General features: G+C 64.1%; 1 protein-coding gene across 1 annotated transcript; it reads right to left on the bottom strand.

Moving 5' to 3' along the window:
• Positions 1–279: 279 nt before the first annotated feature.
• On the bottom strand, positions 280–15,442 carry COL1A1 (collagen, type I, alpha 1). The gene is made up of 51 exons (XM_010585466.1): positions 15,248–15,442; positions 13,477–13,671; positions 13,257–13,291; positions 13,123–13,158; positions 12,947–13,039; positions 12,791–12,859; positions 12,383–12,427; positions 12,058–12,111; positions 11,777–11,830; positions 11,590–11,643; positions 11,336–11,389; positions 11,179–11,232; positions 11,033–11,077; positions 10,703–10,756; positions 10,546–10,590; positions 10,290–10,343; positions 9,860–9,958; positions 9,729–9,773; positions 9,551–9,649; positions 9,230–9,283; positions 9,030–9,137; positions 8,675–8,728; positions 8,364–8,462; positions 8,100–8,153; positions 7,914–8,012; positions 7,555–7,608; positions 7,128–7,181; positions 6,970–7,023; positions 6,789–6,842; positions 6,460–6,504; positions 6,260–6,358; positions 5,949–6,056; positions 5,472–5,579; positions 5,302–5,355; positions 5,137–5,190; positions 4,922–5,029; positions 4,779–4,832; positions 4,285–4,338; positions 3,880–4,041; positions 3,614–3,721; positions 3,358–3,465; positions 3,086–3,139; positions 2,874–2,981; positions 2,553–2,606; positions 2,342–2,449; positions 2,188–2,241; positions 1,913–2,020; positions 1,544–1,826; positions 846–1,036; positions 519–761; positions 280–438 (listed from the first exon to the last, which is right to left on the bottom strand). The coding sequence occupies exons 1-51, from the start codon at positions 15,327–15,329 to the stop codon at positions 292–294; spliced, it is 4,362 nt and encodes a 1,453-aa protein (XP_010583768.1). The 5' UTR covers positions 15,330–15,442; the 3' UTR covers positions 280–291.
• Positions 15,443–15,558: the final 116 nt, after the last annotated feature.

Below are 15,558 nucleotides of genomic sequence, written 5' to 3'. Positions count from 1 at the left end.
TGCCTGACCCCGAGGAGGAGGAGAGGAGGGCAAGCAAGCGAACCCACTTCCTGGTGATTTTGTTTGAAAAGTCATTTATTTTTATTTTTTTTTGGTTTAATGCTTTTTTGGGGGGTGTTTTTTAGGTTTTTCTTTTATGGAAACGCAAATAGTTTTAGAGACGCTGGATAGAAACCGACACAAATTCAAGTCCATGTGAAATTTTCTCCTTTTTTTTTGGCTGTTTTTTTTTTTTTTTTATTATTATTATCATTATTATTACTCTCTCCTGTTACGCGTGGGGCGTCCAGTTTACAAGAAGCAGACGGGGCCGATGTCGATGCCGAATTCCTGGTCTGGAGCGCCAACGTCCATGGGAGCCAAATCGATGATAGGCAGGCGAGAGGTCTTTGTTGTCTTGTACTCGATGACTGTCTTGCCCCAAGCGCCGGTGTGACTCTGCGGGGAGGTCAGGATCAGTCCCGTCCCCATAACGCGTCCCCACCGCCGCCACCGTGACCATCCCCTGGACCACTCACCGTGCAGCCGTCCTCGGTGACGCCGTAGGTGAAGCGGCTGTTGCCTTCAGCCCTGATCTCGATCTCGTTGGCGCCTTGGAGGAGAAGGGCCTTCTTCAGGTTGCCGGTGTCCCGGTCCATGTAGGCGACGCTGTTCTTGCAGTGGTAGGTGATGTTCTGGGAGGCCTCGGTGGACATCAGGCGGAGGAAGGTCAGCTGGATGGCGACGTCGGCTGGGTTGGAGCCCTCACCACCGTACTCGAACTGCCGGAGAAGAGGCGTTAGGCACTGCGGAGCTGGTTGTCCATCCCAGTTGTACCCCCCTTCATCATCCCCCTCCCTACTCACCTGGAAGCCGTCGCTCATCGTCTCGCCGAACCAGATGTGCTTCTTCTCCTTGGGGTTCTTGCTGAGGTACCAGTTCTTCTGGGCGATGGTGGCCTGGGTTGGGTAGACGCACGTCTCTCCCGTCTCCATGTTACAGTAGACCTTGATGGCATCCAGGTTGCAGCCTTGGTTGGGGTCGATCCAGTATTCGCCTGCGGGGGCAGAGGGAAGGGGGTCAGGGAGCGGGGAGGGAGGCGAGTGGTCACAATGGATGGAGGATGGAGGGGAGGAGCAGCCATGAGGGATGAAGGAAGGGAGAGAGGATGAGAGGGATAGGTGAAGGTAGCTGGGAGAGATGGAGGATGAAGGGGTGGTGGGAGGAGGTGAGGAGCAGCAGCCGTGAGAGATGGAGGAGGGAGGTGAGGAGCAGGTAGGAGGGATCTGGCAGGTGGAACATAAAGTGGAGCAGCAGCCGTGAGGAACAGAGGAAGGAGGTGAGGAGCAGCTGTCAGAAACGGAGGGTGAAGGGATGGAGGATGGAGGTGAGGAGCAGCCACGAGAGGTAGAGGATGGAGGTGAGAGCAACCACGAGAGACAGGATGGAGGAATGAAGGTGAGGATCAACCAGGGGCGATGGAGGAAGGAGGGAGGTGAGGAGCAAGTAGAGGGGACAGAGGGATGGGGGCGAGAGCATCCCAGAGGGACGCGGGGACACTGACCGCTCTTCCAGTCGCCGTGGCACATCTTCAGGTCGCGGCAGGTACGGGCAGGGTTTTTACGGGTGCCCTCGGGGCTGCGGATGTTCTCGATCTGTTGGCTCAGGCTCTTGAGGGTGGTGTCAACCTCCAGGTCCCGGTCGCGCATCACGTTGGCATCATCGGCTCGGTAGTAGCGTCCGCCGTCGTGGGCCTTCTCCTGGGGTGGCTGGGGCAGGAAGCTGAAGTCGAAGCCGCCGCTGGGGGGGCCGGGAGGACCAGGGGGGCCGGGTGGGCCAGGGGGACCCTGTGGGAGGAGAAGGAAGAGGATGGTGAGCCGGAGATGAAGGCGGGCAGCTCTGGGTGGGCAGCGGCAGAGGGACCGATACGTACGACAGGGCCGACGTCGCCGGTGCGACCACGGGGGCCGGGGGGACCGATGGGGCCGGGCAGCCCGTTGAGACCATCTTTGCCGGCAGCACCAGCGGAGCCGGGAGGACCCTGTGGGAGAGGAGAAGGGGTGAGCACGGCCATCCTGCCTGGGCAGAGTCGTCCCCTCCAGCCCCGACCCACGTCCCCATGAGAAAGCCGATGACAGCCGGGACCCTCTCCCCCACCAAAGGATGCTCCAGCCCCGGCTGGAGGTCATGGCTCAGTTAGGGACTTACTCTTGGACCGGCGGGACCAGAAGCACCAGAAGGACCTTGTTCACCAGGAGAGCCCTGTGCAAAGCAAGGAACAAGAAGAGGTCCCATCAGCATCTCGCTCTGCTTCCAGGACGTGGGGCAGCACCCAGGGCCACCGTCACCCCATGGGACTTACAGGAGGACCAGGTGGGCCCTGGAGACCGGAGAAGCCTCTGTGACCCTTCATGCCTCTGTCACCCTGTTCACCAGTTTCACCTTTGTCACCACGGGGACCTTGTGGACCCTGGAGGAGGAGGAAGATGCGTTGAGCGGGGTCCAGGCCAGACACCGACCCCATGCCCACGGGGATGCAGAAGCACCGAGGAGGATGGAGAACATCAACTTACAGCAGGACCACGAGCACCAGCAGGACCAGCGGGGCCAGCGGGACCTTGGGGACCCTGGAACAGGAGAGAAGGGGACAGGTTAGAGCATCCTCCACCTTCTGCTGCCACCAGCTCAGGGCAGCGTCACCCCGAGCCGGCTGGTGGGACGCTTGACTTCCCGGGAAAGCTCCCTCCAGTGGCAAGAGCTGAGCCCTGGGCCGGATCCTGACCCGCCACGGGTTTGCAGGATCAGTCCTTGCTCCGTAACGGTGGAGCCCGGGGTGAGCCCTGGGCCAGGGAGGGGTGCGAGGTGGGGGGCACGCTGGGCAGAGCATCACTTACGGTCTCACCGCGATCTCCACTCTTGCCAGCAGGACCGACGGGGCCGGGGGCACCAGGGGCACCGGGAGCACCAGGGGGGCCAGCAGGGCCAGTCTCACCACGGTCACCCTGTGAGGAGGAAGAGGAGGAGGAGGAGAAAGAGGAGGTGAGGTCAGTGTGGGTCAGCACAGCCCCATGGCCCCCTCCCACAGCCCCCTCACCAGCCCACTCACCTTGGGACCAGCAGCACCATCACGACCGGGGGCACCTTCAGCACCGGGAGCACCCTACAGTGGAGCAAAGATCCCCTCGTTAGGGCAGGTGGGGGCTAACGAGGGCCTGGACGGCACCATCTCCGCTCAGCCCACCGCGGGCCCCGGCGTGCATCAACTATGGCAGCACTCATGAGTGTCACGAGTTGGCGAGTCCTCAGCGCAACGAGCCCAACACCGATGTGCGGGGGTCTGTGCCGCCCCAACACCGACCGTTACCCACAGCTTCTCACCTCACGTCCAGCTTCACCGGGGGGTCCAGCCAAGCCGGGGGGGCCCATGGGGCCGGGAGGACCGCGCTCACCAGGGGAACCGGAGGGACCTTGCTTGCCGGGTTCACCCTGCAGAGGGGAGAGGACGGAGGGGTGTCAGACACTGGTGAGCATCCTCTGCCGCCAGGGCTGCAGCCGTGGGGGCTGCATGGGTGAGTTGGACCCCGGGGGGGGGTCCTAGCATCATCTGTTCCCGGGGAGCCCCCCGGGTACTCACAGAGGGGCCAGGCAGACCGGGAAAGCCTCTCTCGCCTCTCTGTCCGGGGAGGCCGACGACACCGCGCTGGCCAGCGATACCTTGGGGTCCGGGGGTGCCAGGAGCGCCCTGTGGGGACAAACGGCACCTCAGGGTGGTGGCAGTGGTGGGGGACACCCTCCTGAGGGAGGGGACGACCAAGGGATGCCGGGCTGCGGGTGGAGCATGATGCTGCCCAGCATCCTTGGCTCCATGGAGGGGGTCCGACCGCGGGGGGGGTGACTTACGATGGGGCCGTCAGCGCCAGGAGAACCCTTCTCACCGGGGGGGCCGGGGGGGCCAGCAGGGCCAGGCTCACCGGGGCGGCCAGCGGGGCCGGTTTCACCGCGGGGTCCTTTGCCACCTTCCTTCCCACTGGGGCCGGGGGGGCCGGGGAGACCGATGTTCCCCTGGGCGGGAGGGGAGGTAATGCCATCAGGCAGCAGCCCAGGACCCCCCCAGCTGCCAGCTGAAGGGCAGCCAGGGGTGTCCCAGTGCCAACTGGGACAGGGCGGCCACGTGGAACCAGCTGGATGGGTGCCCAGCAACTCTCGTCCCACGTCCCCCCATCACCAGCAGCCACCATCCAGCACCTTCCCGCCCCCCTCTCCCGTCCCCGTCCCCCCACCTCTCGCCCTGCCAGGGGTACTCACAGAGGGGCCGGGGGGACCAACTCTTCCAGCAGCACCAGGGAAACCAGTAGCACCCTGGAAGGGAAAAAAACTGAAGTCACCAGGGGCCGGATCCAGGCATCGCCTGCCCCCGCCATGGAGTGGGTCCAGGGGACGGTCCCCTGGCTGGGGGCCACAACAGAGAGCCCCAGGGCCGGTGGCCAGGAGGAAAGCATCCATCCAGGGGGAGCTGGGGCTGATTTGGGTGGGGGGGGCTAAAGGCAACACCCCCCCCTTTTCCCCTCTGCTCCATTCCCCCCCAGGATGAAGCCACCCCAGGTCGATGCCATCCCCCCCCCAGATGGTTTTGGGGGTGCAGGGCTGGAAATGCCAGAGCTCCCCTCTGCCTCCACGGTGTTGGGGGGGATGGAGCGAAACACAGTGGGGAGTTAAGCCACCCAGGGGTGTTCGTGTCTGGGGGGGGGGTGTCCCTGGGACCCCCAAAGCCCCCTCCCCACCATGAGACTGGTACTTACAGGGGGTCCAGCGCTACCGCGAGCACCTTTGGGACCAGGAGCACCAACAGCACCCTGTGGAGGAGGAGGAAGAGGAGGAGAGGGGTGAGCCACAGCATGGAGCTGGACCCTGAGAGAGTGGGGGGGGTGGGGGGGCAACTTACGGCAGGGCCAGGAGCACCAGTGGGGCCAGCAGGGCCGGGGGGACCGGCATCACCCTTGGCTCCAGCATCACCAGTTTCACCTTTAGCACCAGGCTGGCCATCAGCACCCTGCGGGAGAGCGGAGTGGGGTGAGCCGCGGTGGGGGGGCACAGCATCGCCCCGGAGGGGCAGGATCAGGCCCCCGAGGTAGGGAGGAGCGAGGCCATCGCACTTACTGGGGGGCCAGCAAATCCAGCAGGACCGGGAGGGCCGGGCTCACCGCGGTCGCCCTAGGAGAGATGGTGAGAAAGGTGTCACCCCAGGCAGGGGATGGCCACCGATGGCCACCAAAGGATGGCCACCCATGGCAGGGGCATCAGCCAGGGTGGGGGGACACTTACGGGAGCACCACGGGCACCAGTGGGACCAGCAGGACCTGGGGGACCAGCTTCACCCTGGAAAAGGGGAGGAAAACCAAAAAAAAGGAGGTCAAGACTGTGGCGAGGAGGTGGCAGTGGGTACCAGGACACATCTGTCCCTGGTGCAGCATCCAGCCAGGGGACAGCCCTACCTTGTCACCAGGAGCACCAGCGGGGCCGGGGGGGCCGATGGGGCCAGTCAGACCTCGGAGACCGTCTTTGCCAGGAGCGCCATCAGCACCTTTGGGACCGGGGTCGCCCTGGGAGAGGAAGATGATGGCAGGTTACCTGGGGAGGTCCCCTCCAGGGTGGTCACCCCTGCTTTTCCTCTCCCCTTTGCACAGCAGCTCTGAAGAACCCCTGGTTCTTCATCCTCGCTGGGATCGTCCTCCTCCTCCCAGGCTCCAGAGGAAGAGCTGGGCTCAGCTCCCAGCAAGGGACTGTCCCCAAGGGCTGTGCTCAGATGGGGACAGAGGTGGCACTGAGCATCCCCTCCCCAGGGGGCTGCTGCCTACCGGCCTTGGCTTAGGGGAGCACATTCAGCCCCGAAGGGACGATGGTGGGGAGCACAGGGATGGTTGGGAGTTGAGAAACAAGGGGGGGACATCAGGATTTTGAGGGACACGTACTCTGTCACCCTTGGCGCCTGGCAGGCCAGCAGCACCACGTTCTCCGGGCATACCCTGCAGACCGGGGGGGCCTTGGTTCCCGGGGGCACCGGGAGCACCAGCATCACCCTGGGCAAGAGAGAAAGAAAACGGGTGTTAGCGAGAACCCAGCGCTTCCTCGGCACAGCGAATTCCTCCCTGGCTTCAGCACCAGCCTCAGCGAAAGGGGGTGAAGCCAAACCCACCCCCCACCTTTACATCTGCACCCCAAGAGCCACCCATCACCCGGACAGTCCCAACCTGGCACGGCAGAGCCGAGACCTCGCACCTACCTTAGCACCATCGTTACCGGGAGCACCGTTAGCACCACGAGGACCTTGGGGACCGGGGGGGCCTTGGACGCCGCGTTCACCGGGGAAACCTCTCTCACCCTGGAGAGGGGAAGCAGGAGAGGGGCCGAGGCCGTCAGGGGGGGCAGGAGGCACTGGGGGGTGCCGAAAGCCGGCTGAGGAGCAAGTGGGGTTCAACTTACCCTGGCACCGGCGGGACCGGGGGCACCAGCATCTCCGGGGACACCCTGTGCAGGAGGGAGAGGGTGCAGAGTCAGAGCGGGAAGGGGTGACCCTGGGGACAGGTATGACCCCAGGGGTGGGGAGGGAGGGGGTCCCACAGTCCCCGGGGGGGGGATGAGGCAGGGCTGGGGTCCCCACTGTTCCTGGGGGAGAGGCTATGTGGTGCACATCGCCTTGGGGTGCACTGGGGGGGGGACCCCATCAGCAGCCCCCAGCCCCAGCTGGGAGAGGGGTGATGGGGAGGGCACAGGGATGGTCCCACGTCACGGCCATGGTTGCCCACACTTACCTGCTCACCGGGCTTGCCAGCCTCACCGGGGGGACCAGCGGGGCCCGGCAGACCCTGGGGAGGAAGAAGAGGAGCGATGAGACACCATGGAGGTGGGTGACCAAAGGGGGCGAGGAAAGGGGTAACGTCACCCCCACCCTGGATGGTTTGTCCCCTCGCAAGGGAAGGGGACACCCCTCACCTGGAAGCCAGGAGCACCAGCGGGACCTTGTTCACCTCTTTCTCCAGCGGGACCCTGGGGGAGATGGGACAAGCGTGAGGGGGGGGCAGTCGGCTCCTGAGCCCCTTCTCCAGTGGCCAAGCGTGGCCGTGGGTCGCCAAGGGCTTGTTGATACTCACGGTAGGGCCGGGAGGACCTTGGGCACCAGCTTCACCATCTTTGCCAGCAGCACCCTGTGGAAGAGGGAGAAAAGGGTGCTCAGAGCACAGCCCCAACCTGCAGCTCCGTGATACCCCCATGGGACTCTGCACCCCCCGCCCCCTGTATGGGATGCAGGTCTGGATGCGGCCATAGCAGCCTTCGAAGGACTGGAGAAGCCATGGCGAGCTGCCCGCGGCCACGTCACCTCCCTGCTGTCCCCACTCCAAAGCTGCTGGCAGCCACCGGGCTGGAGTCCCAACCACCTCAACCCGCTGCCATCCTCATCCTTGGAGCCTTCCCCAGCCCCAGCTCGGCCATCCCATGACCCATCCCTGCCGCCCCACGAAGGGGTGAAGCTCCTTGCCAAGTCCCCACCGGGCTGGCTGGGCTCTGGCAAATACTTACAACGGCGCCGGGGGGACCAGGAGCACCTCTCTCGCCGGGTTTGCCGGGCTCACCCTGAAAGCAAGAGAGCAGGATGAGACCCATGATGGCACCGCAACACCGACGGGCACAAGCCTGCAGGCTCGGGCAGGCTGGGGGATGCAGCAGCACAGCCCTCCCCAGGGGGGAACGCATCCCCTGAGCCCCCCCTCCTTTGGTGCCTGCTCCACAGGAGCCACGCGTCCACCCGCAGCCACTGTCCTGGGTGGTGGCAGTGGCCAGCAGGTGGGAATTCCTCGTGGATCAGGACTTCTGCATCTGCCAGGCAGCAGCATCTCCAGCAGCCCCCCCTGGGGGAGGCAGCTCCCGTTCACACTCACCGCAGCACCTTTGGGACCGGGGAAACCCATCACGCCAGCTTGACCTCTGGCTCCGGGGGGGCCGGGGGGGCCAGGGCGGCCGTCTTGACCAGCGGGACCCTATTATGGAGAGGAGCGAGTACCCCGTTAGCAGAGTCCGTGGCCAGCCAAGGGAGGAGTGGGGGGGCATCGGCAGGTACAACTTACGGGGGGGCCAGTCTTGCCGTCAGGACCGGGACTCCCAGGGCTTCCAGTCAGACCCTGCAAGGGAGCGCGAGGTGAATTAGGAGCTCAGGGCTTCCGAGAGATGCTCCAGCAAATGTGAGCATCCTGGAAAGCAGCTTCTCCGCCAGCATGGAGAGCGTGGTGGCTGGCATCCGTCCCTGGAGCAGGGCCACCAGCGCGGTGGCCGTGCTGACGTGGCTCCTCGTAGCCACCTTGCCACCATGCCCACCACCCCGCCGTGCTCACCTTGGCACCAGGGAGGCCGGGTTCCCCGGGGCGTCCAGCTTCACCAGGAGATCCTTTGGGGCCAGCAGGGCCGGGGGAGCCACGCTCGCCGGGGGGACCCTGGGGAGGGGTGGGAGAGGGGACAGAGGTTACCCAGCTGCAGGACATCACCCAGGGATGGGGACCGGAGCCGTGTCACCGGAGGTGGCAGCAGCACAGAACCAGCCTTGCCAACACGTGGGGATGGGTGACAAGTGCCCGGTGTCCCCACCGCCCCGTTGAGGACATGGCTTTCTCGCCTGGACAGGCAGGAGGGAGATCTGGGGACCTACCTTGGGACCGGCAATGCCATCAGCACCAGGGAAACCGCGGCTGCCGGGAGCACCCTGCGAGGGACAGGAGAAGGGTCAGTGTGGAGACATGGGGTGACCTCAGGGGGTTTGGGGGTGCAGGGGAGGGATGCGCTGATGTGGGACCCGGCCACCAGTGGGAGCAGCCTGGTGTCCCTGCTGAGATGCTCCACTGGAGACCTCGGTGCGGCATCGGAGGGGGCTGGGGGTGTCACCACGGTGGGTGCCTGTCCCCGAGCACCCATGACGCTCAGCCGCTGGACACTGGGAGATGGGAGGAGGAGAGCGATGGTGACGGGGACACGGCAGAGATGGGACAGGGACTGTTCCTACTCACGCGTTCGCCGGCGGGGCCAGGAAGCCCAGCAGGGCCAGGCTCACCACGAGCTCCTCTCTTGCCTTCTTCACCAGCTGGGCCGGGGGGACCTTGGACACCAGCGGGACCCTGGGGACGGAGGCGAAGGGATGAGCACCCATGGGATACATGGGAGCCAGGAGGGGCCAAGCCCCTGAGGAGACGTGGGGGGGGTCACTTACAGGTTCGCCTTTGGCACCAGTGTCTCCCTTGTTGCCTGGAGCACCGGGTTCACCCTGGAGGTGGAAGGAGAGAAGAGGAAAAAAAATGTTTAACACCAGATTAATGAGCAAAGGGAGCCCTGAGCCTCATCCTGCCCAGCCCCTCAGCAGGAGGGGGGATGCTCATCATGTGTTGGCCTCCAGCACCATCCTGCACTCGCAGGGCTGGAGGGGACAGGGGATGTTAGAGGAGACATCTCCAGGTGGGACAGCAGCTTGCTGGAGCAGAAGGAGGGATGTGACCCCAGGAAGAGGTGGATGGAGGTGTCCGGGGATACTTACGCTGTTACCCTTGGGACCAGGGGCACCGCTGGGACCCTGGGGTCCGGAGGGACCGCGGGCACCGGGGAAGCCGGGAGCGCCAGCAATGCCAGGAGCACCCTAGAAGAGGCAGACGAAGTGGTGAGGGAACAGCACGGCCCCTCGTCCCAGAGCCAAGAGGGAGGCAAAGGACACTCACGGTTGCGCCCTTGGCACCAGGTTGACCATCAGCACCGGGGTTGCCCTGTGGAGAGAAGGAGGAGGAGGAGGGTTATGTCAGGGCTGGCAGGACATGAGGCCAAAGGACAAGGAGTGTCGGATGCCACTTACAGCAGGACCAGCAGCGCCAGCAGGGCCGGGGGGACCGGGCTCACCACGGGCACCTTGGGGACCTTCACTGCCACGAGCTCCCTGGGGACCAGTTTCACCCTGGGGAGGAAGAGGAGGGAGGAAGAAACGTGAGCACGAGGGCTGCCCTCATACCCCTGACATGGCTGATTTCCCCCTCCATCTGCAGCTCCTTTCCCATGGAGGCAAAGCCAGGAGAGACACCCATGGGACTTGGCTGGGGATGTCCCCGTCTGTCCCACTGTCCCGGGCAGCTGCAAGCCCACGGCACTTTGGGCTTTCTCATTTTGGGGCCACGTGGGGAACCCATTCGACGCTCGGTCCTTCTCCCTCATCCCATGCTCCCAGTTCCCACCACTTTCTCCCAGCCCAGGAGATGCCACCTGGGAGGAGATGGTCAGGCAGGTCCTACCTTAGCACCAGCAGCACCGGGGAAGCCGGGGGGACCAGCAGGGCCAGTTGGACCCTAGATGGGAGAGAGGGCACGTGTCAGAGGAGGGATCCCACCTCACACATCTGGCGTTGGCCGTAGTTTTCCGGGCAGCACAGCTCTGGCCCCCAGCCAGGATTTCCTGGCCGTGGTGGAACTGGGGTGGGATCTCCCTCTAGAGAAGCTGGAGCTGATGCCAGGTGCTGGTAGGGGGTGGATGGTTTTGGGGGTTACTTACGGGAGGACCAGCAGCACCAGGAGCACCGTCGTTACCACGAGCACCCTGTGAGAGAGGAGACACCCATTATTGATGCCCACTGGCAGGAGAGGTGGCCCCCAGCCCCCCCCATGTCCCAGACAGGGGATGCTCAGCCCTACCCAAACCAGATACTCACAGCGGGGCCAGAGGGACCAGGACGGCCTCTCTCGCCGGGAAGCCCACGAGGACCCTGGGGAGGGGAGAGGACATGTTTGGGTCACCAGAAGAGACACTTTCACCTTTCGGCGCCTCCTCCCACCCCTGGGCCCCCCCATTCCTCCCTGCTCCTGCCCACAGCAACATTTCCAGGGGGTTAAACCCCCTCCCACTCCATTCCCTGGGGCATCCCTGGGGAAGCATCCCCAAGGATCAGCTGTCGCCCCATCACGTCTTGCCCCTCATCCCCATCTCCTTTTACTGGCCGAGGCCAGATCCCCCCATGGTCCCCAGGGACTCCAGTACTCACCATCTGCCCAGGAGCACCGTTCTCTCCAGGGCTGCCGGGCTCACCCTAGGAGAAAGGAAAACATTGAGGGACCTGCTCCGGAGGGAAGGAGGGAGCAGCGATGACTCTACAGAGAGGACAGGGGTGATGCTGCCACCGCTCCTCACCTTTGGGCCAGCAGGACCGGGCTCACCCTTGGCACCATCCAGACCACTGAAGCCCTGGGAAGCAGGAGAGAGAAGTGGGGGGGTCAGGAGGGGACCACCCAGCAAGGTGGTCCATCCCCTTCCCCTAAATCTTGCAAGCATGGGAGGAGGGACTCACTCTGTGACCCTTCATGCCCGGCAGACCGGCGGTTCCTGGGAGACCACGTGCACCCTAGGAGAAAAGGGGAGGTGGTGATGGAGATGCTCGGGGCGGGGGGGGGGGGGCTGTCCCCACACCCCCTTACCCCCATCCCCAACGTGGGGGGGGCAGGCAGCTGGTGTCATATCCTTGCTTTGCTACCAGGCAGGCCACAGTGGGGGTGTCCCCTCCTGTGCCCCCCTGGGAGGACACCCCAGCAGGGAGCATCTCACCTGGGGACCGGGGGGACCGCGCTCTCCGGGACGGCCGGGCTTTCCAGCTTCACCCTAAGGAGAAGGACACCAGGTTGGTGGCATGTCCCCAAGCCAGGTGGCTTCTGCTCACCTTGAGGGGGGGGCTGGCAGGGTCACCAGGCCCCAAACTGGGGTGAGGGGGGGACCCCAACCGCAGGCCACTTACGTCATCTCCGTTCTTGCCAGGGGGGCCAGCTGGACCACGGGGACCCATGGGACCCTAGGAGAGATGCAGGGCAGGGGTGAGGATGCTGTGGGTGATGGCTGTGCCCCGTCACCCTGTCACCCAAGCTGGGCAGTGTGGGGATCCGGCAGCCCCATTCCCACAGCTCCCGGCTGAGGTGCCCCGGAGCGGGGATGGCATGGCTACGGCCAGGGCTGGGAACGGGCAGCCTTGTCCTCATCCCTGCGGGATGTCAGGCTGGAGGAGGAGGTGGCAGGACTCACAGAAGCACCAGGCTCTCCAGGTTCACCAGGGGGACCTTGGAAACCTTGAGGACCCTGTAGGTCGGTGGGGAAAAAGGAAGAAAAAGGGAAAAAAATAAGTTAGAAAATGAGAAGATTGGGCCTGCAGACACCGGTGGCAATGGTGGTCCGCCCCCCCCACCCCCCGTATAGTGGCACGAGGACGTGCATCCCCACGTGTTTCCGTAGCCGTCGGGAAGGGTCAGACGCCCCATCCTGCCCTCTCCCCACCCCATCCCACCCGGCCTCCTGCCACCCAAAGGGCTGCTTGTCCCCAGAAAGAGAGGGGAGGAGGAGAGATACTCACAGGAGCGCCAGGAGGACCGGGGAGACCGCGGGGACCAGCTGGACCCTGGGAAGGAGAACAGAAAGTGGTGATGAGTGGCTGCCATGTCACCCTGTCCCCATCTCTGTCACCATCATCACCCATTCCCTGTCCCCGTTGCCACCCCATCCCTGTCTCCATTGACAGCCCATTGCTGTCCCCTTTGCCACCCCATCCCTGTCCCCATTGCCACCCCACTGCTACCCCATCACCACCCCATCCCTGTCCCCATCACCACCAGGACTGACGCCGCTCCCCATCCCTCCCACTTCCCACCGCTCGGCAGCATCCTCGGCACCACCGGCATGGGATGCTTCGCCCGGCTTCACACCTCCCCCCGTGTCCCCCCCGCATCCCCTCCGTGGGGACCCATGCCACCCCGGTGCTCACCATGGGACCGGGCACGGCCATGCCACCGGCTTTCTCGTCGTAGCCATAAGACATTTGAGGAGCGAAGTTCTGCAGGCAGGAGAGAGAGAGCAGGGGTGAGCAGGTTGCGGGCACCCCCATGGGGGTCTGCACCACCGGGGACCCCCCCATACTCACTCCGCCGAGGCCTGGAGGACCTGGAGGGCCTGGGGGTCCCGGGAGGCCAGGCTGTCCAGGGATGCCATCTCTGCCAGGGGGGCCGGGGAGTCCCTGGGGGGAGAGAAGAGAAGGGTGAGCCCCAGCAGGATGGGGGTCCTGGCAGAGCAGGGGGGGTCTGCGGAGGTGATACCCACCCTGTCTCCTTTGGGGCCGGTGTCTCCCTTAGGACCCTGTTGGGGAGAGATGAGATGGGTGGTTAGAAAAGGGGTTCTCCAAAAATAGGTGGGGGATGTCCTGGGGTTTGGGGTGGGTGCAAGGGAGCCCTTACCTCTACTCCAGCGCTTTCTGGGTAGACAGGGGAGGCTGTGGGAGAAAGGACGGGCGTTTAGAGGAGCCCAGCGTGACCCACCACCCCATCCAACCCCGCACCCATCCTGCAGCCCCGACACCCAAGGGAAGGATGCCGAGCCGGGCTGGGATCCAGCCCCAGTGCTCCCCGGGTACCACCAGCCTGTGCTGGGATGGGGACGAGGGGGACGAGACGGTACCGTCGGTGTCGGGACAGATGGGGCAGCACTCTCCGAAGGGGATCTCGGCGTTGGGGCAGTCAGAGGTGTCCTCGCAGATCACCTCATCGCAGAGGATGTTGCCGCTGTCGCAGACGCAGATCTGGCAGGGTTCGGGTTTCCACACATCCTTATCGTTGTACGTTAGCCCATCCTGTATGCAGCTTCCAGTTTGAACTGGGAGATAAGGGGCAGGGCAGGGGGAAGCGTGAGGGGCCGGGGGGGAATGGCAGCAGCCCCCCGCACGGCCCTTCTCTTGCTCTTTCCCCCCCCTTTTCACCCCCCCCTTCGCTCCTGCAGCGTTTCTCCCTTCATCTGGTTCTCATCAGCCCATCGCGGTGACACAGGAAAAGCACCACAATAAACTCTTCCCACATACGCTGGAATTTAAACAAAAACCTCCAGCCAGTTGCTACGTCCCGCGGCGGATGGGGCCAAGGCAAATACCCCCGCGGCGGGCAGGGGGTTGGCACGGGGGGTCCTCGCCGTCGGCGGGGGACGGGGACAGGGATGGGATGAGTGGGATCGGGTGGGTTGGCCCCAACGTCTGGGCTGAAATTAAATCCAGGCGGCTGCGGGATAGGGCTGGATCAGGCCAGATGGATTGGGGAATAAGAGTCCAGAGATTGGAGGCAGGCGGGGGCTGGCGTGGGGAGGGCAGGGCGACGCGCCAGGGCCCGGGGCTGGCCCCGCGGTGGGGAAGGGTCCCGGGGAGGGGGGCACGGGGCTGTCTCGACCCTACTGCCCCCCCCGCTCGGCGAGGGTAAAAAAAAAAAGGCGAAAGGCAAAATGCATATTGCAAAATGCAGAAGGCGAAACCGCCTATTGCAAAAGGCAAAATGCAGAAGGCGAAATGCAAAAATGCAGAACGGATATGGTCGAACGCAAAATGCAGAACGCAAAATGCAAAATGCAAAAAAAAAACCAAAACCAAAACCAAAAAGCACAGAAAAAAAGTCCCCCGAAAATGACAGAATTGGGCAAAATACGAAAGGCGCCCCAGGCCTGGCTCCGTCCCAGGGTCCCCCCCGTGTCCCCACGCCTGCAGGTGGCAGGCGCAGGCAGCCCAGCGGGGCGCAGGGGGGAACCCGGCGGTGGGGGGCTGGTGACCCCAACCGTGCCCCGGTCCCTGGAGCCCCCATCCCCAGTGCAGCCCCACGGGGAGGCCGTGGGGCGGCATCCCCAGTCCCAGGGTGGCCGAGCAGGGCCGTCTGGCCAGCCCCGACTTTACGGGCTGCCGAAACATTTTCCTTATGAATCATCCGAGACTTTTCTAATTCTTTCCTGATGGCTTTTGCAGATCCCGGTGCCGGGCCCCCCCTCTCCCCTCCTCTCCCCCCTCGCCGCTCTCTCCCGCGCTCTTTCCCCCCTTTCCCTTCCCTGCCTCCTCCTCCCCTTCTTCCCCGGCTCCCTCCTTCCCCGCCGGCTCCTCTCCACCCTTCCCTCCCTCCCTGCTCTTGGCAGGGCGCCCCGACTCTCCGCGCCAGCACGGACCCCCTAAAACCCCTTCACCCCCCAATGCCAAATTCCCCCAACCCACTTTTTCCTCCTTTTATTTGTTTTTCCCCCTAATTTCCCCCAACTTTTTTTTTGGTTGGTTGGTTTTTTTCACTCCAGATGCCAACCACCCCTTTATCCTTCCCCAACCCAATGGCAGCAGGACCAAGCGTCGAAGATGCCACCCGACCCCGTACCCACCCACCACCCCGCATCCCACCGGCGGTGAGGACCATCACCGACGCCGACTACTTACTGTCTTCTTCTCCTTGCCCGCGGGTGAGTAGTACAGTCGCTGCTATCAACAGCAGTAACCGAGAATCCACAAAGCTGAACATGTCTAAATATTAGACATGTAGACTCTTTGGGGTCTCTTTTGTTCTTAGGTTGGGGTCATACGGGGCCGATCCGACTCTGGAGCTCCAAATCCAGACCCCAGCAGAAACTTCCTACTGCCCTTGCCCACTCCTTCGCCTCCCCTTATATACGATGCGGCGGCGGGGAGAGGTGGGACCCATCGCAACCGGGGAATTTTGGACTGCCCCTCGACCAATCAGCGGCACCCAG

This window comes from Haliaeetus leucocephalus, unplaced genomic scaffold, assembly GCF_000737465.1.
Source record: "Haliaeetus leucocephalus isolate CR32 unplaced genomic scaffold, Haliaeetus_leucocephalus-4.0 Scaffold110, whole genome shotgun sequence".
Taxonomy (NCBI): domain Eukaryota; kingdom Metazoa; phylum Chordata; class Aves; order Accipitriformes; family Accipitridae; genus Haliaeetus; species Haliaeetus leucocephalus.
This window is presented reverse-complemented; position numbering and strand designations above follow the sequence as displayed.

Coding starts and splice junctions, on each gene's coding strand:
- COL1A1 (XM_010585466.1), bottom strand. CDS start 15,329: ATGTTCAGCTTTGTGGATTCTCGGTTACTGCTGTTGATAGCAGCGACT. Junction 9,284..9,550: donor CTGGTCCCAAGGGTAACAGC/GTAAGTATCCCC, acceptor TTCCACCTCCAG/GGTGAACCCGGTGCTCCAGG. Junction 2,021..2,187: donor CTGGTCCCGCCGGTCCAAGA/GTAAGTCCCTAA, acceptor CCTCTCCCACAG/GGTCCTCCCGGCTCCGCTGG.